The following is a 26,994-nucleotide window of genomic DNA, read 5'->3' as shown; positions in this document are numbered from 1 at the left end:
TTCGGAACAATGCTCTTGCCTTCCTCATGAAAGCACTTTTTGTGTGTTCTTGGTCAATGACAGGGTCCCTAATATGTGGTTATTTTAGAAAACAGATATAAACTCTAAAGGGTTTACCTATAAGGTCAGAAAATAGTTTAATGACTTATCCTACAAGGATAAGCTATAAATGCATCAAGTTCAATGTAGTTGCAGTTGGAATTTTGATTGGGAGGCAAAACTGAATTGTATGACACAGAGTGGCCAAATAGTAAATATTTAGTTGTACCGAGTTTTCAATACATTTAGTGAGTATCTATGTGCCAGATACTACATCAGTACTGGAACTACAGTGATAAACAAATGTAGCTCCATCCTTGTGAAGTGCCCGATCTTGAGAGGAATACGGAAATACTGATATTAATCAATTATTTATAAGGGTAGGGAATGTTATAAAAGGATGTTTGGGGAGATCATAAATAGAAGATTTGACCTAGTCCAGGAGATCAGAAAAGTCCTCCCTCAGAAAGTGACATCAAAGTTGAAACTTGGGTGACAAACAGGGTTGGCTAAGTGAAGATGTTGGATGAAGAGGGTCCCAGGCAGAGGGAAGGGTAGTGCAAAAGTGCAGTTGAGAGAATTTACAGCATACTTCAGGTACTGAAAGAGTCCCAGTTTGAAGAGTAGGGGAAAGCACTGGAAAATGAGGCTGGGGAGACACGCTGGGCACCATGAATGGTTGCCCAAGCCTATTCATTCATTCATTCATTCATTCATTCACTCACTCACTTACTTGAGATGGAGTCTCACTCTTGTCATCCAGGCTGGAGTGCAGTGGTATGATCTCGGCTCACTGCAACCTCCGCCTCCTGAGTTCAAGTGATTCTCGTGCCTCAGCGTCCTGAGGAGCTGGGACTACAGGCACGCACCACCACGCCCAGCTAATTTTTCCTATTTTTAGTAGAGATGGGGTTTCATCATGTTGGCCAGGCTGGTCTCAAACTCCTGATCTCAAGTGATTGACATGTCTGCCTGGCCTCCCAAAGTGCTGGGATTACAAGCATGAGCCACCGTGCCCGGCCGACGAATTTTATTGTAAATAAATTGTAACTCAATAAAGCTGAAAAAATAGTGACTTAGTGACTGGCTGGCTGGTGTGAGAGAGGAAGAGAGAGAGAGGATGGAGTAAAAAGATTCCCAGGTTTCTGGCTTCAGCAAGAGGTGGCTGGTGCTGCCACTTACTGAGCTGAAGCTGTGGAGAAGGAAGAGGGGTGAAAAGACGTGAAAAAGGGTGATGAGAGGTGAAAAGAGGGGAGAAAGTCTAGGTTTAGATATGTTGGCTTTAAGATGTCTGTGAAAAACCTAAGTGGAAATGCCAGGTGGGCACTGAGATAAATGGTTCTGGAACTCGGAGGATTGATTTGGGTAGGAGGTTAGATGTAGGATCACTAAAATGGGAGTGTAGGCCCAAGGCAGGGTCCTAAAGAGCACCAGCATATAAGAAATGAGTGAGGCCAGAGGAATTAGTCACAGAGGCCAAGGAAGGAAACCAAGGACGGAAGGAACCAAAAATTAGCCACACACTGGAATGTGGGTCACTTCGGTCACTTTCAATTCAGTCATTTTCAATCTGAAATTCAATCTATCTTGGCACTTGGGAAGGCCAAGGTGGGAGGTCACTTGAGGACAGGAGTTTGAGACCAGCCTGGGAAACATGGCGAGAACCTGTCTTTATAAAAAAAAAAATGAAAAATTCAGCCTGGTGTGGTGGCAACATGCCTATGGTCCTAGCTACCTGGGAGGCTGAGAAGTGCCTGAGCCCAAGAGTCTGAGGCTGCAGTGAGCCGTGACTGCATCTCTGAACTCCAGCCTGGGCAGCAGAGCAAGACCCTGTCTCTTAAAAATAAACATAAATCAATCTAGCTGCTGTTTCCCTTTATCATCTGCTAAAATTTAAGGCTAGGAGAAGAAAAGACCACTGTCATCTTTCACATAGCCTGGCCTCCACAACTTCAAATAGACCAAATTGTCCCAAGAAAGATCCCACACGGAAGCTCTATTAGAAATGCTGAGTGAGAAGCTCAGAAAAGCATTTCTGTGTCCTCCACAATAAATGCACAAGGCCAGCTGATTCTAACAGTTAAATTATAAGACAATTCTCTGACTCTGGAAAGTCCTGAAGTTGAAGAAATATCAATAGTTCTGCCATGGTGGGAGAAATCTGTAGGAACCACCAAAGCAGAAGGAAGACATACAAAAAAATATTCCAGTGAAAACCCGAACACCCAGAATAATCAGTGACTTTAGCAAGGAAACCCTAGGTAAGTGGATGCAGGCTAGGGATTAGTACTGAAAGTAACACATTTCAGAGTAGATTCTTACACCGGACAACATTATTTTGTTTTGTTTTGTTTTAGGCAGAGTCTCACTCTGTTGCACCCAGGCTGGAGTGCAGTGGTGTGATCTCAGCTCACTGCAACCTCTGCCTCCCGGGTTCGAGCGATTCTCTGCCTTGGTCTCCCAAGTAACTGGGACTACAGGCACCCACCACCACACCTGGCTAATTTTTTGTATTTTTAGTAGAAATGGGGTTTCGCCATATTGGGCAGGCTGGTCTTGAACTGCTGACCTCAGGTGATCCACCCACCTTGGCCTCCCAAAATGCTGGGATTATAGGCATGAGCCAGTGCCTGGCCTGAAGACAACAACTGTGGATCACAGTATGTAAAGCTGTGTTCTGTTACAGCAATGTAAACACATGCCTGCTGTTATATAACAGTATTCTAAATGCCTGACTGAGACTCTCAGATCCATGGGGCAAGCAATGTTACTCTTCTCTAACATGTGATCCTGCAGCACACCATAAATAATTCTCAGCAAATTAAGGTCCTTTTCTCCTCTGTCACTAAAAAAAATACACAATGTCAAGGCACTAGTGTGGAAGAGATGGATTTACAGAATGTAAGGACACTCCCCATCTGGATTATCTCTCCTCAAAGGACTTTAGCCACAAAGGGCAAGAGGGTACAGGAAAAACATCCTTCCAACAGCTCACTGTCTCATAGGTTGTGGCTTGATGCAATCAACTCTGTTTAAGGGAAAGAAACTATTCTGTGCCTTCACTGCATTACAAGCTGATGAGAAAAAATAATGCTGTCCAATGAGGACCTGTGAGAGACACAAACAAGCGCAATGACATGCCAGGCTCTATAGGTTCTCTGGCACAGCCAGGTTATGGACAGAATGGAGGAGCTGGAGTGACATGGGGCTCTCTAAGAACTGCTCATCACCACTCACCTTTCCTGTGCATATCTACCCAGTGGGGTCTCGTTTTAATAAAGTAGTGGTGGTGATGCTATCTAAATTTGTCAAGTGACCTCTTTCCCAACACGAAGTGTATGAAAAAAGTGTTTTTTTTTTTTTTTTTTTCTTTTTGAGACGGAGTCTCACTCACTCTGTTGCTCAGGCTGGAGCGCAGTGGCCCAATCTCAGCTCACTGAAACCTCCGTCTCCCAGGTTCAAGCAATTCTCCTGCTTCAGCCTCCTGAGTAGCTGGGATTACAGGTGCACACCACAATTCCTGGCTAATTTTTGTATTTTTAGTTGAGACAGGGTTTCGCCATGTTGGCCAGGTTGGTCTCAAACTTCTGGCCTCAAGCAATCCAGATCCACCTGCCTCGACCTCCCAAAGTGCTGGGATTACAGGCATGAGCCACCGCACCTGGCCTGCATCAAAAATCTTCACCAAATAAGTATCATATTGAACAAGAAAACATATCTAGTCCTTCCACTTTCTTCCCTCCCCACCCCCCAATTTATGTTTTCTTCCTGAGTAAATAAGCTCTATGAGGTTAAGGACCCGCCATCAATCAATGCTTGGGTTTAATGTACATAAAATTCTAGTAATCGGTTAAACTTCCTACTAATTACTCATGTGAAAGGCAATGTAATATTATGTTTACACATAATATGTATAAAGTAGAGAAATAATACCTTTCTTTTTAATTTCCCCGTTCTGAATGGAATAAGCAGGCAGTACTAGTGATTTATTTGAAATAACTGAAAAAAGAAAATCCCTTTCCTAGCAGAGGAAGTACCAATTAAGAGGCAAGCAGCAGCAAGAAGATTTTGAGAGACGGAATTCATTTTTGGCCCAAGCCTGGGAAGTCTACACCCTCAAAGAGCTTGTAGTCTAGAAAGACATCGAACAAACAGCTACTACGATACTATGGTATGTACCAGACGCTGTGGCTCACAGAAGACCACATAATACAGTTTTAGGGTGTTAGGGAAGGCTTCCTGGAGGAGTCAGAGCTAAGATGACAAGGAAGAATTAGATGACAAAGAAGAGAGAACAAAGGTGAAAAGGATGGGGAGGTCCTTCAGGGAGAAGTGGCATATGCAGCTGCCTGCCTGGGGCACTGTGAGAGGTCCAAGTGCTTCTGAGTATGGATGCTGAGAAGAGAGAGTGGGATGAGGTAGGGCTGGAAAGGCTGGCAAGGGTCAGCTCAGAAACAAGGGCCTTGTAAGCCACACAGAAGAATGGGGGTTTTAGCTTGTAGAACTGTGTGGCCATCAGCTACCTATGGCTATTTAAATTCCAATTCACTCCAATTAAATAAAATTAGGCCAGGTACAGTGGCTCATGCCTGTAATCCCAGCACTTTTGGAGGCCGAGGTAGGTGAATCACCTGAGGTCAGGAGTTCAAGACCACCCTGGCCAACATGGTAAAACCCCATCTCTACTAAAAATAGAAAAATTAGCCGTGTGTGGTGGCACACACCTGTAGTCCCAGCTACTCAGGAGGATGAGGCAGGAGAATTGCTTGAACCCAGGAGGTGGAGGTTGCAGTGAGCTGAGATTGTGCCACTGTATTCCAGCCTGGGTGACAAGAATGAAACTCCATCTCTAAATAAATAATTAAAAATTCATTTTCTCTGTCACATCTCAAGTACTCAACAGACACATGTGGCTAGTTGGCTCCCATACTGGTTAGCACAGAACAATTCCATGCTACTAGACAGTGCCGTAGCAAAGAAGAGCCCCTGGAAAGTTTTAATCGGGATAACAACATAATCAGATTTGCATTTCAGAAAAACCCCTGCAGGTGCAAAGAAAAGACTAAATTGGGGGTAAAGTGGGGAGTAGACTGGAGATTCCCCAATAAGATCCATGAAAAAGTTGAGAACTGTACTGATTTAAGTGTTTGCTTTACTAGCTACAGTGAGCTGAAATATTTTACTAGTTTCATATCAAGAGGAGTGAAAAAAATCTCCGGTTAAACATAGTACGTCTAGGCTGGATCAGCATGGGAATTTCAGCATTCGGAGATGTTTGTTCTATGTGCCAGGCTGTGGCCCATCACCATCACTTGACCGTAGCAACTACACTGAGTCAACCTCTTAGGAGATAAGGTCAAAAGGTATTTCAGTGAAAAGCCCCAAAGCATGTGTGTGTAAAAATGTGTTTTTAAAAAGCACGTGTGTGTTCATGTGTGTATCAGAAAGAGAGAAAGAGACATTATATAGTGAGAGAGGAAGAGAGTCTGTGTGGGGGCTGCTAGGGAGAAAAGGGGTGTGTGTGCATGTATGCATGTCAGGTTCTATTGGTCATTTGTTGGCTCTAAGTATTTGTATCCCTTTTGCTGGTGTGAACGTGAGATTCGCTGGAAGAATCTGGAAGACAAAAACGATGGTCTGGTTCCCAACCCTCTTCTGGCACAAATCCTCCTCCAGTGTTTTGACCAAAGGGACCTTAACTCAAGCCAGGAAGAAATCTGAAAATGATCCACACTTTTCCTTGCCCCACCCACATCCAAAATTTACAAAGCTTGTCTTCACTCCCGGCATCCCACAAACATCTCAATCTGAACACGACAACATCACACTTGAGATCTTTTTCCCCAAACCTGCTCCTTCCACTTGGCTCTGCCGACGGTCTATGATGGATGTGACGCTTGGTCATGCTCAGGACCTCAAGCCTCAGTCCAATGCAAAGAAGCAGCAAACTATTACTTACTATGCTTCTGTCAGCTTCTATTTTTCAAACTAAGGTATTTAAGTATGGACTTGGAAATACTCAAACTTTCTGCTTGTACTAATCTGAGTTAGAACTGGTGAAAGGTTTACCTTAAATGCTTGAGTGGAAATGGAATCTAATCCCAACCCAGAAGCAGCTGAAAACTGGCGGTCTGCCCAGGCTGTCAGGCAGGCTCTGGACACCTGCCAACATCAAGGACCCTGCAGTTCTCTAAGATTATGTGTTAATTTTCAATTACTCTGCTTTTCTGTCTTAAAAAAAAAAAAAAAAACACTGGAGAAAAAACTATTCTTGTGTTGACTTGGTAAAATTCTCACGAAGACTTCGTATAAGTTAGCTGTTTCCTGAAACCATCATGAACTATTCTTGCTTTTCAAACAAACTCTATCTTTCTCATTTCACAGGTAGGAAGAGAATCTGTGCGCAGAGTCCACATATGGGTAGTTTCTGACATGACCACTTTTGTTTTGTTCCTTTTCTTAGTTTCCCCCAACAACTCTGTTGTCCTCGGTCTTAAAAAAACCAAAAAATAGTGATTTTTGTCATTCTACTGTATTCTGCAGATAACAAGATAAACTCTTTTGTCACCCAGTCAGAAAGCCATTTTAATACAGGCACTCATTGTTTCGTTGTGCTTTGCTTTATCGTGCTTCACAGATATTGTGCTTTTTACAAATTGAAGGTCTGTGGCAACCCTGAGTTGAGCAAGGCCACTGGTGCCATTTTTTCCAACAGCATGTGCTCACTTGGTGTCTCTGTGGCACATTTTGGTAATTCTGGCAATGCTTCAAACTTCTCCATTATTATCATCATATCTGTTATGGTGATCTGTGATCAGTCATCTTTGGTGTTACTACTGTAATTGCTTTTGAGTGCCGCAAACCATGCCTACATAAGATAGCCACCTTAATCAATCAATATGTGTTCTGACCGTTTCACTGACCATCTCTCTGTCTCTCTTCTCAGGCCTCCCTATTCTCTAAGACATAACAATATTGAAATCAGGCCAGTTCATAACCCTACTATGATGTCTAAGTGTTCAAGTGAAAGGAAGAGTTGCATGTCTCTCATTTTAAACCAAAAGCTAGAAATGTTCAAGCTTAGTGAGGAAAGCATGTCGAAAGCCAACAAAGGCTGAAAGCGAGGCCTCTTGTGCCAAACAGTCAAGTCATGAATGCAAAGGAAAACTCTTGAAGGAAATTAAAAGTGGTACTCCACTGTACACAGAAATGATAAGAAAGCAAAACAGCCTCATTGCTGATATAAAGTTTTAGTGGTCTGGATAGAAGATCAAATCAGCCACAACATTCCCTTAAGCCAAAGTTTCATCGAGGAAGGCCCTAACTCTCTTCAATTATATGAAGACTGAGACAGGTGAGCAAGCTGCAGAAGAAGAGCTGGAAGCTAACAGAGGTTGGCTCATGAGGTTTAAGAACAGAACCATCTCCAGAACATGCAGGTGCAAGGTGAAGTGGCAGGTGCTGATGGACAAGCGCCAGCAAGTTGTCCAGAAGATCTAGCTCAGATCACTGATGAAAGCAGCTACACAAAAACTGCAGATTTTTGATGAGATGAAACTGGCTTCTATCGGAAGAAGATGCCATCTAGGGCTTTCATAGCTAGAGAGAAGTAGTCAATGTCTGGCCTTAAAGCTTCAAAGGACAGACTGACTCTCTTGCTGGGGCTAATGCAGCTGGCAACTTTAACTTGAAGCCAATGCTCATTTACCATTCTGAAAATTTTAGGGCCTTTCAGAATTATGCTAAATTTACCTTGCCTGTGCTCCATAAATGGAAGAATAAAGCCCGGATGACAGCACATCTGTTTACAGCATGGTTTACTGAATATTTTAAGCCTACTGTTGAGACCTACTGTTCAGAAAAAAAGTAGGTTTCAAACAGTACTGCTCATTCATTGAAAATGCATGTGATTACCTAAGAGCTCTGATGAAGATGTACAACGAGATGAATGTTGCTTTCAGGCCTGCTAACGCAATATCCATCCTGCAGCCCCTGGATCATGAAGTAATTTTTTTTTTTTTTTTGAAATGTAGTTTTGCTCTTGTCACCCAGGCTGGAGTGCAATGGCACAATCTCAGCTCACTGCAACTTCCACCTCCTGGGTTCAAGTGATTCTCCTGCCTCAGCCTCCCAAGTAGCTGGGATTACAGGCATGTGCCACCATGCCCAGTTAATTTTTGTATTTTTAGTAGAGACGGGGTTTCACCATGTTGGCCAGGCTGGTCTGGAACTCCTGACCTCAGGTGATCCACCTGCCTCGGCCTCCCAAAGTGCTGGGATTATAGGCCACCACACCCAGCCAAAAAGTAATTTTGACTTTCAAGTCTTATTACGCAAGAAATACATTTTGTAAGACTATACCTGCCATAGATAGAGTGGTTCCTCTAATGGAGTCTGGGCAAAGTAAATTGAAAACCTCTGTAACAGATTCACCATTCTAGATGCCATTAAAAACATTTGTGATTCATGGGAGGAGGCTAAAATAAACATTAATAGGAGTTTGGAAGAAGTTGATTCCAACCCTCATGTAATTCTAGGGGTTCAAGACTTCAATAGAGGAAGTAACTGAAGATGTGGTAGGAAAAAACAAGAGAACTAGAATTAGATGTGAAGCCTGAAGATGTGACTGAATTGCTGCAATCTTATAATAAAACTTGAAAAGGTAAGGAGTTGCTTCTTATGGATAAGCAAAAAAAAGGGGTTTCCTGAGATGGAATCTACTGGTTAAGATGCTGTGAACATTGTTGAAATGACAAGGATTTAGAATATTATGTAAACTTAGTTGACAAAGCAGTGGCAGGGTGTGAGAGGACTGACTACAATTTTGAAAGAAGATCTATCGTGGGTAAAATGCTATCAAACAGCATCACATGCTACAGAGAAATCCTCCATGAATGGGAGAGTCAATTAAAGGGGCAAACTTCATTATTGTCTTATTTTAAGAATTTGCTGCAGCTATCCCAATCTTCAGCAATCACCATGCTGCTTAGTCAGCAGCCATCAGCACTGAGGCAAGACCCTCTACCAGCAAAAAGATTAGAACTTGCTGAAGGCTCAGATGATCATTAGCATTTTTTAGCAATTTTTTTAAATTAAGGTACATACTTTTAAAATACATATTGCTACTGCACACTTATGAGGCTATAGTATAGTGTAAGCTAAACTTTTATATGTACTGGGAAATTTAAAAGTTTGTATGAGTCACTTGATTGCAATATTCACTTTACTGCGGTGGTCTGGGACCAAACCTGCCATGTCTCTGAGGTATGCGTGTACTATTATATTAACTCATCTCTTAATTTCCTCATGTTTCTACAGTTCAGAAATAATATTTATATTGTGGCACCTTCTGATCTTCAAAAACTGCTTTTCTTTCTTATGAAGTATAAATTAAAGTAAATATGCTATGATAAAATCTCGCCCTTACCTAAAAGTGCTAGCAATTAGGACTACTCAGAATTATAGGCTCTAATATTTACCAGTTCCCCATCCAAAGATGGTATTATGTCCCAAGTCAATACATCATCAACAACTGAACCAAACAGAATAGAAAGAATTATTTCTATTTTTGAGAAAATATTATTTGTTGAGAGAAATAAAAGTGAGGTGTTAGGGAAAAAAGACCTCTTCTAAAACACATCTATGCAAAAGGAGGTGTGATACAATACATAAAATAGTTTTTTTCAGAAGCCACCCAAAAGAGAAGCCCATAGTTGTAATTTCTGAGTACCTCTACCTTCTCCAGGGACTACGAGCCAATCATTCTGAATCTGTGTTTCCAGAGTGTTCTAATTCCTAGGGTTGGCTTTCTTCCAGGCTTGTCTTACTTTCAGCCTATGTTTTAGTTTTTCTCTGCTAAGTTTGTTACCACTCATCCATTTGCTTGGCTGCTACCAAAATTTTGTTGCTATTGTTTCTTCTTCCATTTTTCTTGTTCTTGTGAGTTTTTACTTAAAAAAAAAACCTCTTGGCTGTCATTTTAGTGGTGTTTCAGGATGAAACAGGCAGATGTGGCTTAATATGCCATGCTATTTGTTACTTTCCTTTTCCCTACGTCTTTAAATTACAATTATCCTATTTGCAGATCTTTACCTTTGTATACTGTATGTGTGAGTGTTTAAAATGCATCATTTGGTTCATGGTTTAATGGGCTAATGAATCACAAAAGGAGATACCTAGGCCTGGTCCAGATGAATGGGTATAAATTGGATACCCTGGACCTTGTCCCTTTCACAAGAGGTGGCTAAGACTCCTGGGAAAAGTGTGAGAGCATCGGCAGTTGTACATGGATGGCTGCCTTATGTGAAGAAGGAAAATTCTGGAAGTGGAAATGTATATGGGAAGGCTTGCGTGTGTGCATGTGTGCACACAGTTATGTGCTAGGTAGGAAAACCACGGTCTGCTAACAACTTCCGTTATTTTTCTTGCCCAGGATTTCTCTCCTTCTTCCCCTTCCCCTTCCCCTCCCCCTCCCCTTCCCTCTCCCCCTCCTTCTCCTCCTCCTGCTCCTCCTCCTCCTGCTTCTGCTGCTGCTTCTGCTGCTGCTTCTGCTTCTGCTGCTTCTGCTTCTTCTGCTTCTGCTTCTTCTGCTTCTGCTGCTTCTGCTTCTTCTGCTTCTTCTTCTTCTGCTTCTTCTTCTGCTGCTGCTTCTTCTTCTGCTTCTTCTGCTTCTTCTTCTGCTTCTGCTGCTTCTGCTTCTTCTTCTTCTGCTTCTGCTGCTTCTGCTTCTTCTTCTGCTTCTGCTGCTTCTGCTTCTTCTTCTGCTTCTTCTTCTGCTGCTGCTTCTTCTGCTTCTGCTGCTTCTTCTTCTTCTGCTTCTTCCTCTGCTTCTGCTTCTTCTTCCTCTTCTTCTTCCTCCTCCTCCTCCTCCTCCTCTTCTGCTTCTGCTGCTTCTGCTTCTTCTTCTTCTTCTGCTTCTTCTTTCTTCTTCTGCTTCTCCTTCTTCTTCTTTCTTCTTCTGCTGCTTCTCCTTTTTTTTTTTTTGAGAGACAGGGTCTTGCTACGTTGCTGAGGCTGGAGTGCAGTGGCTATTCACGGGCACCATCATAGCTTACTGCAGCCTCAAACTCCTGGGGTCAAGCCATCCTCCCACCTCAGCCTCTTCTCTCTCTCCTTTTCTTGACAGTATACCCTTCTTTGGGGGGAAATTCTTCTCCCTCTGCTCTGATGCCATAGCTCTAATGGGCATGGCCCGTCACATACACCAAGGATGGGCAGTAATGCAATCCAGGACACAAGAATCCTTCCTTGCGTTTTTCTAACCCAAGGGAGGAAAAGCACAACCCCCGGAGGAGCAAGGCTGTAGGTAGGTGTGTGTCTGGAAGCATCAGCAGCTTGGGAGCAGCTGTTCTGCAGTGGCGGGGAGCAAAGAAGGCACACTGAGAGAGGCAGCTCGGAGAAGGAGGGCTGCCTGGGGGCATTCCCGTTGCTTTCGTGATCAGTGTACTCTCCTGCCCTTCCCTTTCTGCCTTTTGCCTTTGCTTTGTGGGTTTTGCCTTTTAAGGTTCAATTTTAATACTTGAAGCTAAAGGAGATACAATATTAATATACCAACTGAATGCACAAAGCACAAAATTGCATATTGAAGGCTTTTGTTACTTCCATAGTTATACGAAATTGCCACAGAATTGTTAAGCTTTAAGTATCCATAAACAATTACAGCTAAAGTTTTAGAAGACATTTAAAAATAAAAAACATTAGCATCATTTTCCATATTTGTCTGAATATAAGGTGACTTAAAATAATAGAACAGTACAGAGCATAAGAACACAATTCACATTCTGAACCCTGGGAAAAAAGAGGTCTAGACGCAGGTCTCGGAGGAAATTGGACAGGGGAGGGGTATTTTAAGCCTATGTTTTAAAGCTTTGAAAAGTGTTTTCTTGTTTGCTTTTAAATGTACTATGTAGACGCTTTCAAAAGAAAGTAAATTTCAAGAAACTATTTAGCCTAAGGCAAAGACAAAATTTCTTTTCAGTTATAAGATATCAATTTAGGGATATTAAAAGATTACTAGGGAGGAAAAATCCCTACAGTGGAACCTCTCAGGAACATGATTTATGGTATCTTACATCACAGTCATCATCTCTGCCATTTATAAGGTCTTCTGTGAAAAGTAAAGCTTACATTCAGATCATCTTTTACTTGGACTAACAGCATTACTTTTGGCCACTGTGATTATCACTATTTTTATATGCACTGCCTATTTAAAAGGTAGGAACTAGAGCACTTAAAATTTTTCCTGCATTTTTATCGCTGTGCATGTTGTTGTCTCATTCAGTGATTGACGTCTTAGGATGAGTTCTAAAAGAAACCTCTTATTCTGGAGAGTAGCTGCTCTATCTCCGTGAGCATTCCTGTCTGGGCAGAGTAAGGCTCTGTGGCCGGCAAGACATGCTGGGCTCCTGGCTTCCATTAGACTCTGGCCACACAGGTCTGTCCACATTCAGAGCAGGGAAGAAAAGCTGAGGAATCCTTAAGGAAGCAAGTAGAATACTACCTGGAAATTTATACTATTTGGTTACTGGGGCCATGAAAAGCCAAGTCTATGAATTAGGTAATTGGTATCCACATGGTATATCATAATCTCATACTGAATATAAATGGAATCCCCTAAAATCTTGGGGGCTGTATTGGTAGGATAGGAGCATTTTGTTCCTATGGAGCCTCTGCTCAAGTAATTGTGCTTCTTGATCGACCGGAGCTCAACCTTCTTTTCTGATCTGCGCTCTGGCTGCCTTTGGCCTGCTGGTCAGCCCTTGCAAAGTTTACGATAACCACCTCTAGGGTGGGCTAATTCTACCAGAAAGAGGTGCTGGCTGAAACGCTGACTTTAAGATGAAATCTTAATCCAGGCTATAGATTATCTGAAGCAGCTTTCAAAAATGACAGATACCATTTTGTGACTGGCAATCACAGCTGGCTACTTACAATTAAGCCTGGAGGTGTAACGCAGCAAGCCTAAGGGGTAGTTCTCTACAGAGGTGGTTATGATTATTACTGCTCCCTTCTTTGAGTTTTCTCAAGCAAGAAAACATTGTCCAGAAAGCCATGCTCCTTCTAACAGCTTCTAGCAGCCACATTCAGCTGCGGTCACTGAATGTGGCACATATAACACATGGCATCCTCCCCCACGCCCCCACTTCCCCCACCCCCTACTCCCCCCCACTCCTCCCACCCCCCCACTCCCCCTCCTCCCCCGTCACCGGGCACCAAGGTGTACACCCTCATGTACTTGGGTGACTTAGCATGACAGAACTAGTAAATGATGAGAAGAATTCAGATGGGAAATGCTACTGAATGAGATGGTATTCTTATAATTAACATGAAAACTATGACCTGAATTCTTTGAATAGGCCACCTTATCTGCCTGGTTTTGAAATGGAAACATCTTTGATCTGGAGTCTGGGTTTGAATGCTATGGGTGTTTAACATAAAAAACTGAAGTCCAAGGGCAGCAAGGGTTATCGTAGTATCTAGGTAGGTGGGACGGGCTTAATTGCTTTGTAGTCGTCCATAAAAATTCCTTTCCTGCTTGAGAGGGCATTACTGGTAAATCATTCTGTCTCTTCCTCACTTATTCTCACATTCCAGTTTACTTCCTAAGTCATAAAAATAATATATGAAATCCTCACATAAACCCCAAAAGGTAGATATTATTTTTGTCCCCATTCAGAGATAAAAAATTGAAAACAAGGCCAGGTACGGTGGCTTGCGCCTGTAATCCAGCACTTTGGGAGGCTGAGGCGGTTGCATCACTTGAGATCAGGAGTTTGAGACCTGCCTGGCCAACATGGTGAAACCCCATCTCTACCAAAAAAAAAAAAAAAATTAGCTAGATATGGTGGCAGGTGCCTGAAATTCCAGCTACTCCGGAGGCTGAGGCAGGAGAATCACTTGAACCTGGGAGGCAGAGGTTGCAGTGAGCTAAGATTGGGCCACTGCACTCCAGCCTGGGCGACAAAGAGAGACCGTGTCTCTGAAAAAAAAAAAAAATTAAATTAAAAATGAAGACGAGAACATTTCAAGGTAAGCAAAGAGCCAGCATTCCAACTCAGACAGAGTCTGGCTCAAGAGTACATGCTCTGGTGCCCTGCACCACTCAGCTCTGCCCAGAAGCAGTGGCCTGACTCTCTCACTGCTGGAAAGTGCCCTAACGAGGCTAAAGGCAAGTACTCTTACCTGGTCAGGTCCTGGGTCTCCACACAGGTAATGTATTATCAGGCCACTCTGGTTTATTAAGTCCCTAACTTCTCTCTTCAGGGTAGTCCTACACTTTACTCATTAGCTTCCTTGTCAGGCTATTGCCCAAACTTGCTTGATGATAAGAATCAGCTGGAATAAAAATGTAGCTTCTCAAGATCCTATCTTTAGAAATTCCAATTCACTGGGTATGATGTTGTCCCAGAAATCTGTTTTCAACAAGTGACCCAGGTGATTCTTCTCATCAGTCAGGTTTGAGAAACATTGCCCTAGGAGTTTTAGCCAATGGGAACAAACATCATTGTCTTAAGCACTATGTATTACATAGTCAAAATTTCTATAGCGTTTCCATAGCTGAATTAATCCAAAGCAATCGGTACATATGGCACAAAATGGTTTTTTTTCCAGGAAGGACTAGGGGGTGGGCTGGAATGTCTTTGTGGTTTTCTTGTTTTTGAGTGATGACTGTTAGAAAGAATTCTTTAATGGCCGTGCCCTTGAGGGAGTTTTTGCATTGCTCTGGTCAGGGAACAGCGTATACCAAATAGAAAGCCACTTTATATAGTTCTTTCAAGTCCTGCCTGAGAGAATTTTTGGAGAAGAGCAAATTAAATAAAGAGGAGAAAGAAGTACACAGTTCTCATTCCTTGAAGGCCCCTAAAGCAAACTCCTTGCATAACCAAAAGAGAGACACTAGGGCTTTTCAACTTAAATGTTTATAAATCATATACAGAACGATTTAGGAGAAAATCTTATAAGGGATTAATTCAATTTACCATCTAATCAAAGAGCAAAAATGATCTTTGACACTCAAAGAATTCAAAGGCAAAACTGTTGAAACTCATGACTATCAAAACATTGTTTCAGGTTAAAAAACGGATCTGAAACGTGCCTAATCTGCTCTGACACTGTCACCACTGCTTGTCACAAATGAAGTTTCCACCTGAGGCACCACTGAAAGCCAATCTTCAGTTGCTGTATTTGTGAGTCAGTGGGGGGAAAAAAAGGAAAATAAAAAGTAGAAATTAAGACTAAAAGACGGCCAAAGGAAGAGAAAGCAAACCAGTCCTTTCTGCCTGGTGGAACAACCTGCTTTTTCAGGCCTCATTTCTGACAGGGGCACTGCAAATCAGTAGCAAAGGCCAACACTCAAGTCGAAGGCACAAGACATACGTACCTCTTGGTGGGAGTGGGCACTCCAGAGGACATGTGGCTAACCACGGTGTCATTCATATTAGTCAGAGGGCGAGGAGGACTGAAAGAAAAGACATTTGCCTTATATTAATAATTACCAACTAGGGGAAACAAGGGAAACGACAATAGGCATGATAAGAGCAAAGGGACCAACGATCGTTCGCGGTAAGCACAGCGGGACCCAGGCGGAGTGCGGCAGAAATCGATACTTCAAGCCTAAGTAAATTCAGCAAGAGGTTCTCTCTCACAAAGCCACAGGGCCACTGAGCTGTGGGTACCAGGAGAAGCAACTGATCATAAACACACTACCACAGGACATAACTTCGGTGGCTTTTGCTTTGTAGTTTTAGTACATAAGAATTTAAATTCTGCCCCCTGGTGAATTTCTCTACATTTTAGGTACAACATTACTAGGTGTCTGGCATTCATCATATATTACAAAGGTCGTAGCATCGAGGTGCATGCTGTTCCTGAGATTTGGTTAGAGCTCACTGGTTTCCCTCAGACTTAGTTTGTAAACTTTTAACCAAAACAAACTGTTACATACCACATTCAAAAATAAGACTCTGGAACGAACTTTGATTAATTCTCTACTAGAATCTTAACAACAAATCCAAATTTTACACCTATACCCTAATTAGAATGTTGTCTTTTATAACCCCTAATCCAAACTTAAACTTGAAGGTTAGCATTTTTGGTAACTCGCCTTTAGGTGCAGGTTTTCTGGACTCAGGTCTGTCCATTTCTCCTTCTTGTGAAAGTCCTGAAGGAATGAATTCAAGCTTCTCAAAAAGGTGCCAGGTATCTTGCCTTCCAGCCATTCTTCAACCCCTCTCCCTCCCTACTAGGTTCAGCTACAAAAGGGTTCTGTCTTGCATCTGGAATCAAATGACTATTGCTAAATACTTCTGGAAAATTTCTCACTTCCTCTTTTAAACTGGAAGAAGTACAGTCATGTGCTGCACAATGATGTTTAGGTCAATGACAAACCACATATATTTTTATAATAGGTTACAATATTGTATTTTTACTGTACCTTTTCTATGTTTAGATATATAAATACCTCTGTGTAACAGTTGCCTCCAGTACAGGTTTGTAGCCTAGGAGGCTACATACATACACAGAGTGTACTTACACATACCTTGATGGTTGTGCCTGCTGCAAACCTAGGCTACACCATACGGCCTAGGTATGCAGCAGGCGAAACCACCTTGGTTTGTGTAAGTACACTCTCTGATGTTAACACAACACAAAATTGTCTAACAAAGCATTTCTCAGAATGCATCCCCCACTGTTAAGTTATGCATGATTATACTTCTCAGATTTGTCCATCAAAAGCATAAAACTGAAGCCGAAAGTCCTTCTCTCATATTTAGGTGCTTGGGAACTAACTACCTTCTGGTTTCTCCTTTCGTTTAAGGACAGAGTCAATTATGTATAATGTTTTTGGAGAGGTTATACTTAGCAATTCTTAGTGACTATTAAGGGACCACAGTCTTTATTGTTTTGCAGGTTTCGTAGTACATTCAAATAAAAGCGCAAGGGGAAATCTTTCAGGGAGAGCCAAGGAACCCAGATGTTAAAGAAGGATCTCTTCCTCTCTCCATCCATCTCTATGCATTTTTTTTTTCTTCTTAAACCGACTGCATTTCTGTGTAGGTATTTTTAAAAATGATTTTCCATTTAATGGAGAGGATCCGAGATGGAAAGTAATTTGCAGGGAACATATTTTGGTCTCTTGATTTTTAAGCCATAGTACTATGCTTATTGTTCTACATTCCTCCCTTCGTGACAGGCGTCTAAGTAAGACATTGAGAATTGAAATGCGCCTCTCTAGGATAGAAGTCAATTTCCAGTTATTTATCTGACTACCTGTCTTCAGACAGATATCCACTTAGGTCCCAAACTTTCAAGACTATTAATGCTAGTGGCTGTGCTGAGTTATAGTGTGGTTGTTTTAGGTTGACTAATGATGGAAGTGAACACAGAGATTAGCTTACATTTAGTCCTATATTTATATTTTTGTCTCTGGTTCTTTTATATCAATTGCCCAACTGAAACAAGGAGACAATCCCTATGAAAGAACCAAACCCAGCACAACAGCTTTCTGGTCCTGGAAAGAGAATGGGCTTTTCTTTAATGTATTATTAGCCAAAAGAAGATAAAGACATTTTCACATTGCTTTCAGAACTAATATAGTTACCTGCTACATATATTTTTAAAATTTTTAATAAATAATAGAGACAAGGTCTCACTATGTTGCCTAGGCTGGTTTTGAACTCCTGGGTTCAAGTGATCCTCCCACCTCAACCTCCCAAAGTGCTAGGATTACAGATGTGAGCCACCATTCCCGGCCACCTGCTATATTTCAATATTAAAGATATCACTGCATTCAATTTCCTTTTTGGTATTCTCAGAGGAAAAATGAGAATAAAAAATTATAATTCCTAGAACATAAATCCATGCAATAAAATTTCATGATTTGTAACAATTTGTTCTGATACCACAAACATCTTTATAATCACCAATACCTCTTGGTATATATCATGTTCAACTATTATAGCACAAATTTCAAAGCTTCTTCTCTAATATTCAAAACCAGACAGTAATGGTTATATTATAAACTATAAATTAATCGTAACTGACCCCCAAATGTCACAGCCTTTCTGAACTCCTAACATGCTTTGCTAGAAAGACAGGTATATGTCTGCAGTTTAAAATGAAAGAAGCACTTGCAAACTTAAATGAGGTCTTTACTATAGAACCTCCACTAGAGCCACAATTCACCATGAAAGCCAACAGCTCAGATGCATTCTTAGAAGGCATAACATGGCCTGGGGAACATAGTGAGTCTCTGTCTCCACAAAAAAAAAAAAAAAAAAAAAAAAAAAATTAGCCTGCTGGCCAGACGCAGCGGCTCATGCCTGTAATCCCAGCACTCTGGGAGGCCGAGGCGGGTGGATCACAAGGTTGGAAGTTCAAGATCAGCCTGGACAAAATGTTGAAACCCTGTCTCTACTAAAAATATAAAAAATAGCTGGGTGTGGTGGCGGGTGCCTGTAATTCCAGCTACTTGGGAGGTGGAGGCAGGAGAATCACTTGAACCTGAGAGGCGGAGGTTGCAGTGAGCCGAGATCATGCCACTGCACTCTAGCCTGGGTGACAGAGCAAGACTCCATCTCAAAAATAAATACAAAAATAAAATAAAATAAAAATTAGCCTGCTGGCTGGGCGCAGTAGCTCACGTCTGTAAAACTAGCACTTTGGGAGGCCAAGGCAGGTGGATGGCTTGAGACCAGGAATTCGAGACCAGCCTGGGCAACATAGCAAAACCCTGTCTCTACAAAAAAAATACAAAAATTAGCTGGGTGTGGTGGTGCATGCTCGCAGTCCCAGTTACTCAGGAGGCTGAGGTGGGAGGATCACCTGAGCCCAGAGAGGTTGAGGTTTCAGTGAAACTGAGATTGTGCCGCTGCACTACAGGCTGGGTGACAGAGTGAGATCCTGTCTCAAAAAATAAAAAATAAAAATCAGTCTGGCATGGTGGCACGTGCTGTAGTCCTAGCTACTCAGGAGGCAGAGGTGGGAGGATCATTTGAGCCTAGGAGGTTAAGGCTGCATAGACTATGATTGCACCACTGCACTCCAGCTTGGGCGACAGAGCAAGATCCTATCTCCCCCCCCCAAAAAAAGTAATACACTAAAAAATGACTTCTGGCTCAAACAAACATACAAAACCTTCATTGTTCTTGTAAGACATAACTGAAAAGAGTATTTCCAGGTGTAAAGCAGACATTAATGCTACAAATTATAGAAACTTAAAAAAACAGAATTGGCACAACTTATTAGATTGGTTTTGCTGATTTTTAACATTTAAAACCAGTTGAGTACCTTGAGCACCAGATGTTCTGTATCTGTATCTTCCTTTGGTACAGATCTCAGCAAGGTATAGGCACTATTGAGTTTCATGATACCGAAATGGCCACCATCTATCACATGCTCCAGAAATGTGGGAGGTTCCTTCTTTGTTAATAAGATATACCATTTTTTCGATGGGATAGAAACAGATGATGATATAGGTAGAAAGTATCTGGAGGTCAGTAGAGATGGTTTTTAAAAGACTTGGCAAGAATTTGGTACTTCTTAATTAAAGGGAAAGCATCACTGTTACTGCATACCTACTAATAAAAGATTACCTTTATTTCAATGACCTAACTGTATATAGATGGAGACAAATATGCAAGCAAATCATCACAATGCTATGTAATGAGTGCAGCAATGAAGTATGGTCAGCCCTCCATGTCTGTCGGTTCAACCAACTGCCGATGGAAATTATTCAGAGAAAAAGTTCCACAAAGTTCCAAAAAGTAAAACTTGAATTCACCATGTGCTGAGTACTACACTGAATCCTTGCGAAGGACGTGTGTGTAGGCATTGTGTTAGGTATTATAAGTACTCTAGAGATGACTTAGAGTATATGGGAGGATGCACATAGGTTATATGCAAACACTATAAAACTCAAGTTTTATTTCAGGGACTTGAGCATCCTTGGGTTTCCGTATCTGTGGGTGCTCCTGGAACCAACCCCCATGGATCCCGAGGGACGACTGACAGACCAAGTGCTGAGAGCCACAGATGAAGATCAGGTACTTCTGCCTGGAGGAACAAGCGGCAAGAATCGTCATGGAAGGCCTCAGAGAGGAAGCATCATTGAGAAGAGTTTTCCAGATACAGAAAAAAAATTAAGAGAACCCCAGATAGAAATAGTATGTAAAATGGCATAGAAATCCAAAAATACATGAGAAACTGGGTCTAACTTATTTGACTAAAGGCATCTGAAAGGGAGTAGCTGGAAACACATCTAGAAAGCTAGAGGAGAGCCAGGATGTGAAAGGAGCTTGTCCTATCACAAAGTGAGAGATCTGAACTTTATATTGCAGGCAGCAGGGGAAGCACTGAATGTAAGTCAAAAATCGATGTGACCATCACATCATTTTAAAAGCTCACCCCAGAATCTTGCAGATGCTGGTCTTTTATCAAAAGTGTGCGTGGGAATCATCTGAAAAGCTTTCTGTAAGATAAGATACCCAAGCCCTACCCTCAGTTCAGTGACCCTGAACTTCTAGGGGTGAGGGGAATCTCTCCCCCATATAATAAATAAAGATATCATATAGGATATATTTGGAAGCAGGGGAATGGAAGCTGGGAGGCCAGGTATGAGGTTATGGCAGTTGCCCAGATCAGTGACTATGAAGATGGACAGTGGTACTGAAGATGGGGGCGAGAGAAACAGAAAGCTATTGTGAAGACAAAACCAGTAAGAGAGGGTGACTGATTAAGTACACAGGGTTAGGAAGTAAAGAGTAAGAGATTTTTACCTTGGCTACTGGGTGGTAAAATATCCGAACTAGAAAACACAGAGTAGGTAACAAGATCTGAGGTTGGAAAGGAGGAGGGATGGGTAGACAGAATGAGCAGGAAGGTAAGAGTGAATACGATTTCAGTTTGGAAATGGTTGGGTTTGAAGTACCATTGATAATAAGTACAGGTAAGTGGATGTCTAGAAAGCAGTTGAAAATAGAAGAATAGAACTCAGATAAAATGTCAAGTTTGAAAATATATGAGTGTCATTAAACAGTACCTGTTCATTTCAGTATTCTGAACACTAAAAACGTGCATTTACTTACTTATTTATTTATTGTTTTGAGATGCAGTCTCTTGCTCTGTTGCCCAGGCTGAAGTGCAATGGCGCAATCTCAGCTCACTGCAACCTCCACCTCCCAGGTTCAAGCGATTCCCCCCCTCTCAGTCTCCCGAGTAGCTGAGATTAGGCATCTGCCATCATGCCCAGCTAATTTTTGTATTTTTTGTAGAGACGGGGTTTCACCATGTTGGCCAGACTGGTCTTGAACTCCTGACCTCAGGTGATCCATCTGCCACGGCCTTCCAAAGTGCTGTGGTTACAGGCGTGAGCCACCGAGTCTGGCCGAAAACGTACATTTATATTTACTGTTTTTAAGCGGGGTAGGAGAGGTCTGGGGACCTGTGCAGTGAGAGGGTGGCTTAGATAACAGAAACAGAGGTTCTGGTTATTGGGGAAACACATCTATTACAAAGCACAAATTGAGCTTACTGGTAGAAATAATTTTTTCATGCAGTTCCCTGGTGGCCAGGCCCCTCCAATTCATTCTGGTGATGCTCTGAAATACAGACTAACTAGAAACTAAAATTTCTACAAAATCTCTCTTAAGGGTTTTAAAATCATCTGTAAGAATAGATGAATAACTTGTACCTTTAAAAATATTTCAGGACAGATTATATATAACTGTGTATTTATTTCATTTATCGGATATTTGCCTACAATGTGGCAGGCACTGTGCTAGCTTCTGGGAATAAAAACTAAAAAGATGAAAACTTAAGTCTTACAAAGAAGAAAAATTTAGAAAAAATAATTATAATACAATGTAGTAAATACTTAATAGAAGTAAGAAAAACTGCTATATGCATGGAAAAATACTGAGATTATCTCATCCCATAAAGAAAAACATATTTCTAGGGTGTTAAAGAGTTAAATAGAAGCCAGGCATGATGGAGCACACCTACACTCCCAGTTATGCAGGAGGCTGAGGTGGGAGGATCATTTGAGCCCAGTATTTTGAGGCCAGCCTGGGTAACACAGCAAGACTCTGTCTCTTAAAGAAAAAAGAAGACTTAAATATAGATGTTTAACTATATAAATTAAGAGAAAATATATAGGTCTATGATAGAGAGGATTTTCTTAGCTAAAAACAATGGAAAAATTAGGAAAACATCAATTAATTTGAATTGTTAAAACTATCAGAAAAGAAGGAAAAAAGATTTTGAGGAACTACCTGAACAAATGTGAGACAGCAAAAATTAAGTGCCTAACACATACAGTATTCACACAAACTTACAAGAAAACTACAGGGATTCCAATTAGATAAATGGGTAAAGTAAACATATGTGTTTAAAAGGAAGAAATACAAATGACTCAAAATAAATTTTTTTTTTTTTTTTGAGGCGGAGTTTCACTCTTGTTGCCCAGGCTGGAGTGCAATGGCACGATCTCGGCTCACCTGCCTCCCAGGTTCAAGCAATTCTCCTGCCTCAGCCTCCCGAGTAGCTGGGATTATAGGCATGTGCCACCAGGCCCAGCTAATTTTGTATTTTTAGTAGAGACGGGGTTTCTCCATGTTGGTCAGGCTGGTCTCGAACTCCTAACCCAGGTGATCCACCCGCCTCGGCCTCCCAAAGTGCTGGGATTACAGGCGTGAGCCACTGCGCCTGGCCTAAGAAATTTAATTAAAAATTACAGGCTGTGCACAGTGGCTCATGCCTATAATCCTAGTACTCTGGGAGGCCAAGGCAGGAGGATCGCTTGAGCCCAGGAGTTGGAGACCAGCCTGGGCAACATGGCAAGACCCCATCTCTACAAAAAATTAAAAAATTAGCTGGGTGTGGTGGCACATGCCTGTGGTCTCAGCTACTCAGGAAGCTGAGGTGAGAGGACTGCTTGAGCCCAGGAGTTAAAGGCTGCAGTCAGCCACGATCAAACCACTGCACTTCAGCCTGGGTGACAGACTGAGATCCTGTCTCGGAGTGGGGGAAAAAACAATTACAGACCACTTTCTCTGGGAAAAATAATGATCTTTTTAAAAAGGCAATCCTTAAGAGTAGAGAGGATTTTCTGACATAGGTCCTTAATTTACTACTAGTCAAGAGTGAAAGTAAAAAGTTAAGCCAAATTTCTAGAAAGCAATTTGGCAATATGTCCATCAAAGATCTTAGACAACATTCAAACACTTTGGCTCAGTAGTTCTCTTTCTAGGAATCAATTCCAAAGACTAATTAGAAATGCACAGAGAGATTTATATTAACAAATACTCAGGAAGTGTTATATATGATAGGATAATTTTGAAATTATCCTAAGTGTTCAAATATAAGGAAAGGAAAAGTAAACCATGGTATATCCATAATTACAGGATATTATGCTGTCATTAAATAATAGTGCTTATGAAGACTTTTTGATTACTTGGAAATAAGCTCAGCATATAGAAGGTAACAAAGAAGGGCAAGATGACAATGATAGCTGACAATTATTGAATGTTTGATATCTATCAGGCACTTCAGAGCTTTAAATACATTATTTAGTCTATCTTCACAATAGTCATATAAAATTATTTATATGTACACATAGCACACTCAACTACATAATAAGCATAAAATGAAACATCTGGAGGAAATATGCTCAAATGTTAAGATAAGTGGAATTATGGGCAGTTTTTCCTGCTTGTTTATACTTTCCAACACTTCTCCAACCTTTTCAGTTTAATTTTTCCTGATTCTAAGAGAAAAAGATGTTTAATGTTAAAAAAGGAGTCAAATTTCTAAAATGAGCCTATATTATCATCATTAAGAAAGCAAACAGAAGGAAAGTGTTATATGAGCATGCACGCATGCGCGCGTGCACACACACACACACACACACACACAGAGGAAGAGCGAGGGAGAGGGAATGAGGGAGGAGAAACCATGCTGTAGAAGTTTGAGACTTTTAGTAGAAAACCTGTGAAATTGTTTGAGTAGATCCAAAGTTCCACAATTTCCCAACATCGTTACCACCATCACTCCTCAAAAATGAGAGTAAACATCTTAGACCAGTCTAGATGATCTCCTCTACTACACTGTAAGAAATCTGTGATATTTTTACCATTATATCTGAAGTATCTGGCATAGTATGAGGCAAAGAGTAGGTACTCCTTAAATATTTGTTGCTCATGAGTCAGCGCCACGTTGTGGAATATAATAGGAGTAGAGAGTGGGTAAGAAGTAATCTATTATATTTAGGTGTGGTGAGACTAATCTCCAAAAATGGGATAATGACATTATTTGCTGTTATATTTGGTGGATGTATTTGTAGCATCTGCAGCGATAGTAGGCTTTTTTTCCCCCTTCACAGGGAACAGTGGCATATTCTTTTCTACTTAACTCTATTAATGTCTACTGCTTGGTCTGTCATTTTTTTCCTTCTACCATCTATGACTTGGTAATAGAATCAGCAGAGTGGAGAGTGTCTTTACTAATAATAGCAATATTTATTGAGTGCTTACTATATGGCAGACTAAGTTTGAACATTTTCCATGGATTCACTTCATTACACTAAGCCAGTGAAGTAGATACCATTATCTTTATTTTACAGATGATTAAAAAAACAACAACAACAACAACAACTGAGGCATGGAGAAAAGTAATGTTTTTGAGGCCACAGAGCCAAATCATGGAAGCAAGAGGATTTGAACTGAGGCAGTGTGGCTCTGAGTGTGTGTTCTCTGTCATTTGAGAGTACTGTCTACTATCTTTCACGGGTACACTTTCAGGAAAACGTTTAAGGATATTTACTCTATTAAAAAAAAAAAAGCCATGACGTTAACAGCATGACGTTAGATCATAGTTCCTGCTGTTTCTATAAGAAGATAAGGCAGTAATAGTTGCAGAGTATAGTTTTTGAGTGATTTACCCTTTCCCCATCATATTATTAGAACTCCTAAATGTCCTAAATGGCTCTCTGAACGTAAACCATCTGGCTTGAGATCTTATCAGGATAACTTTAAAATCTAATCTTCATTTCAAAGATCTTCTAGGTTTCTAATCTCAGCCTAGCAAAATACATACATTTCATGAGCAAATTATCTATTATATAAACCAGACTGTTGACTAAAAAAAAGTTTAACAATGGGCTTAAAATCAACATTGAGTGTTATGACTCATTTTGGCTTTTTGAATTGACTTATATTCAGGGGTAAACAATGTCTGGATAGGAGTCTCTAACCAAGGATGTGAAAGTACAATACTGATGTTGTGTAGACAAAATTTCCACTTAAAACTGCAAAGTTTTAAAGATGAAGGAGTAGGCTGGGTGCAGTGGCCCACACCTGTATTTCCAGCACTCTGGGAGGCCGAGGCAGGAGGATTGCTTGTATCCAGGAATTTGAGATCAGCCTGAATAACATAGCAAGACTCCATCTCTACTAAAAATCAAACATTAGCTGGGTTTGGTGGTACACACCTATAGTCCCAGGTACCCAGGAGGCTGCTCAGGGGAGGACTGCTTGAGCCTGGGAGGCTGAGGCGGCAGTGAGCTGAGATCACATCACTGCATTCCAGAGTGGGTGACAAAGTGAGACCCTGTCTAAAAAAAAAAAAAAAAAAAAAAAAAGGAGGAAATGAACAAAGCCAGCTGAAGCCTGGAGGACAAGTGAGATTTGGGTTACTTGTCAGAGCTGTCCCTTTTCCCCAGGCCCTTTGATAGAGCCTCTTCTGTGGAAAGTCATGCAGACAGCCACGTACTTAACCCTGCCCTTTACTTTTAAATTTATTGGTGCATTAGCTCTTTCCACAGAACATTTCTTTTAGTTGTGGAGGTTAAGATTAGCGTCCTGCAATTCTCTTTTACACAGACAGCTGTCTGCTAGCCATGCATTTGGGGATCTTTAGCAGATTTTTTGGGGGTCTGTTTATTACTACTGGTGTGAAAGGGGAAAAGAATTTATTACGCCCTAATGCTTTCATTTGTTTGACTTCTTTTTTTGTATTCCCCATTAATAATGCTTTACAAAGGAGGTAACCATTTTAGCAAAATACATTTAATCTCTTATTAATATTTTTGCAGCCAGCTATTTCGTCCTCAACCCTAGACACCTATGTGACTTCTGAAATTATCTTCCCTACTCACTTGAATCAGACTTTTTTCTTCTTTTAGATGATGAAGCAGATTTCATCATACTTTAAAACAAATGCAAAACCCACACTATAGACTACTTCATTCTTTTTTTTTTTTTTTGAGACGGAGTCTCGCTCTGTTGCCCAGGCTGGAGTGCAGTGGCGTGATCTCTGCTCACTGCAAGCTCCGCTTCCCAGGTTCACGCCCTTCTCCTGCCTCAGCCTCCCAAGTGGCTGGGACTACAGGTGCCCGCCACCATGCCTGGCTAATTTTTTGTATTTTTTTAGTAGAGACGGGGTTTCACCGTGTTCGCCAGGATAGTCTGGCTCTCCTGACCTCGTGATCCGCCCGCCTTGGCCTCCCAAAGTGCTGGGATTACAGGCGTGAGCCACCGCGCCCGGCCTTCACTACCTCATTCTTTTATCTATCAAACCTCTCCAGTCTCCCATCTCTCTCCAGCAAGCTGTTCTTCTTTTGCTTCTTCTAAGCCCCTGCTTTCAGCCCTTCTCCCAGCTACTTACCCTGGAATGTCCTTCATGGACTGGTCAAAGTTACACATTTTCTCACTTCTCTTATCAGAAAAACAGCTCCTGAAATTTCAGTAGCTCTAGAAAACCTTTCTAGTTACAAGCTCCATTTGCATACTATGGCTCCATGGGCCATAGTATGCAAACAAACAAAAATCCACGGCCTACTCATGCCTAGCACTGTTAGGGGTTTCAAGACAAAACAAAACAAGTTGAAGACTGTCCCTGCCCACAAGAAGTTTATAATCGGTCCTCATAATCATGTCATAGCAACAACAGATACGCTTTAGC

At 41.4% G+C, this 26,994-nt stretch overlaps 1 protein-coding gene across 50 annotated transcripts in view; it reads right to left on the bottom strand.

Moving 5' to 3' along the window:
- Window positions 1-26,994, bottom strand: part of DTNB (dystrobrevin beta) — a 302,620-nt gene that overhangs the window by 91,508 nt on the left and 184,118 nt on the right. For 48 of the 50 annotated variants that reach the window (XR_010580546.2, XR_012422596.1, XR_012422597.1 and 45 more), the window contains one exon: window positions 15,419-15,496. The exons of the other annotated variants lie outside the window; for them this stretch is intronic. Coding sequence is in view for 45 of the 48 variants with exons in the window: in XM_074012198.1 (XP_073868299.1) it covers window positions 15,419-15,496 (78 nt within the window). In the remaining 3 variants the exon portion in view is untranslated. The remainder of the gene's footprint in view (window positions 1-15,418; window positions 15,497-26,994) is intronic. 50 annotated transcript variants of the gene reach the window in all.

This window comes from Macaca fascicularis, chromosome 13 (genome assembly GCF_037993035.2).
Source record: "Macaca fascicularis isolate 582-1 chromosome 13, T2T-MFA8v1.1".
In the NCBI taxonomy this organism is placed as follows: domain Eukaryota; kingdom Metazoa; phylum Chordata; class Mammalia; order Primates; family Cercopithecidae; genus Macaca; species Macaca fascicularis.
This window is presented reverse-complemented; position numbering and strand designations above follow the sequence as displayed.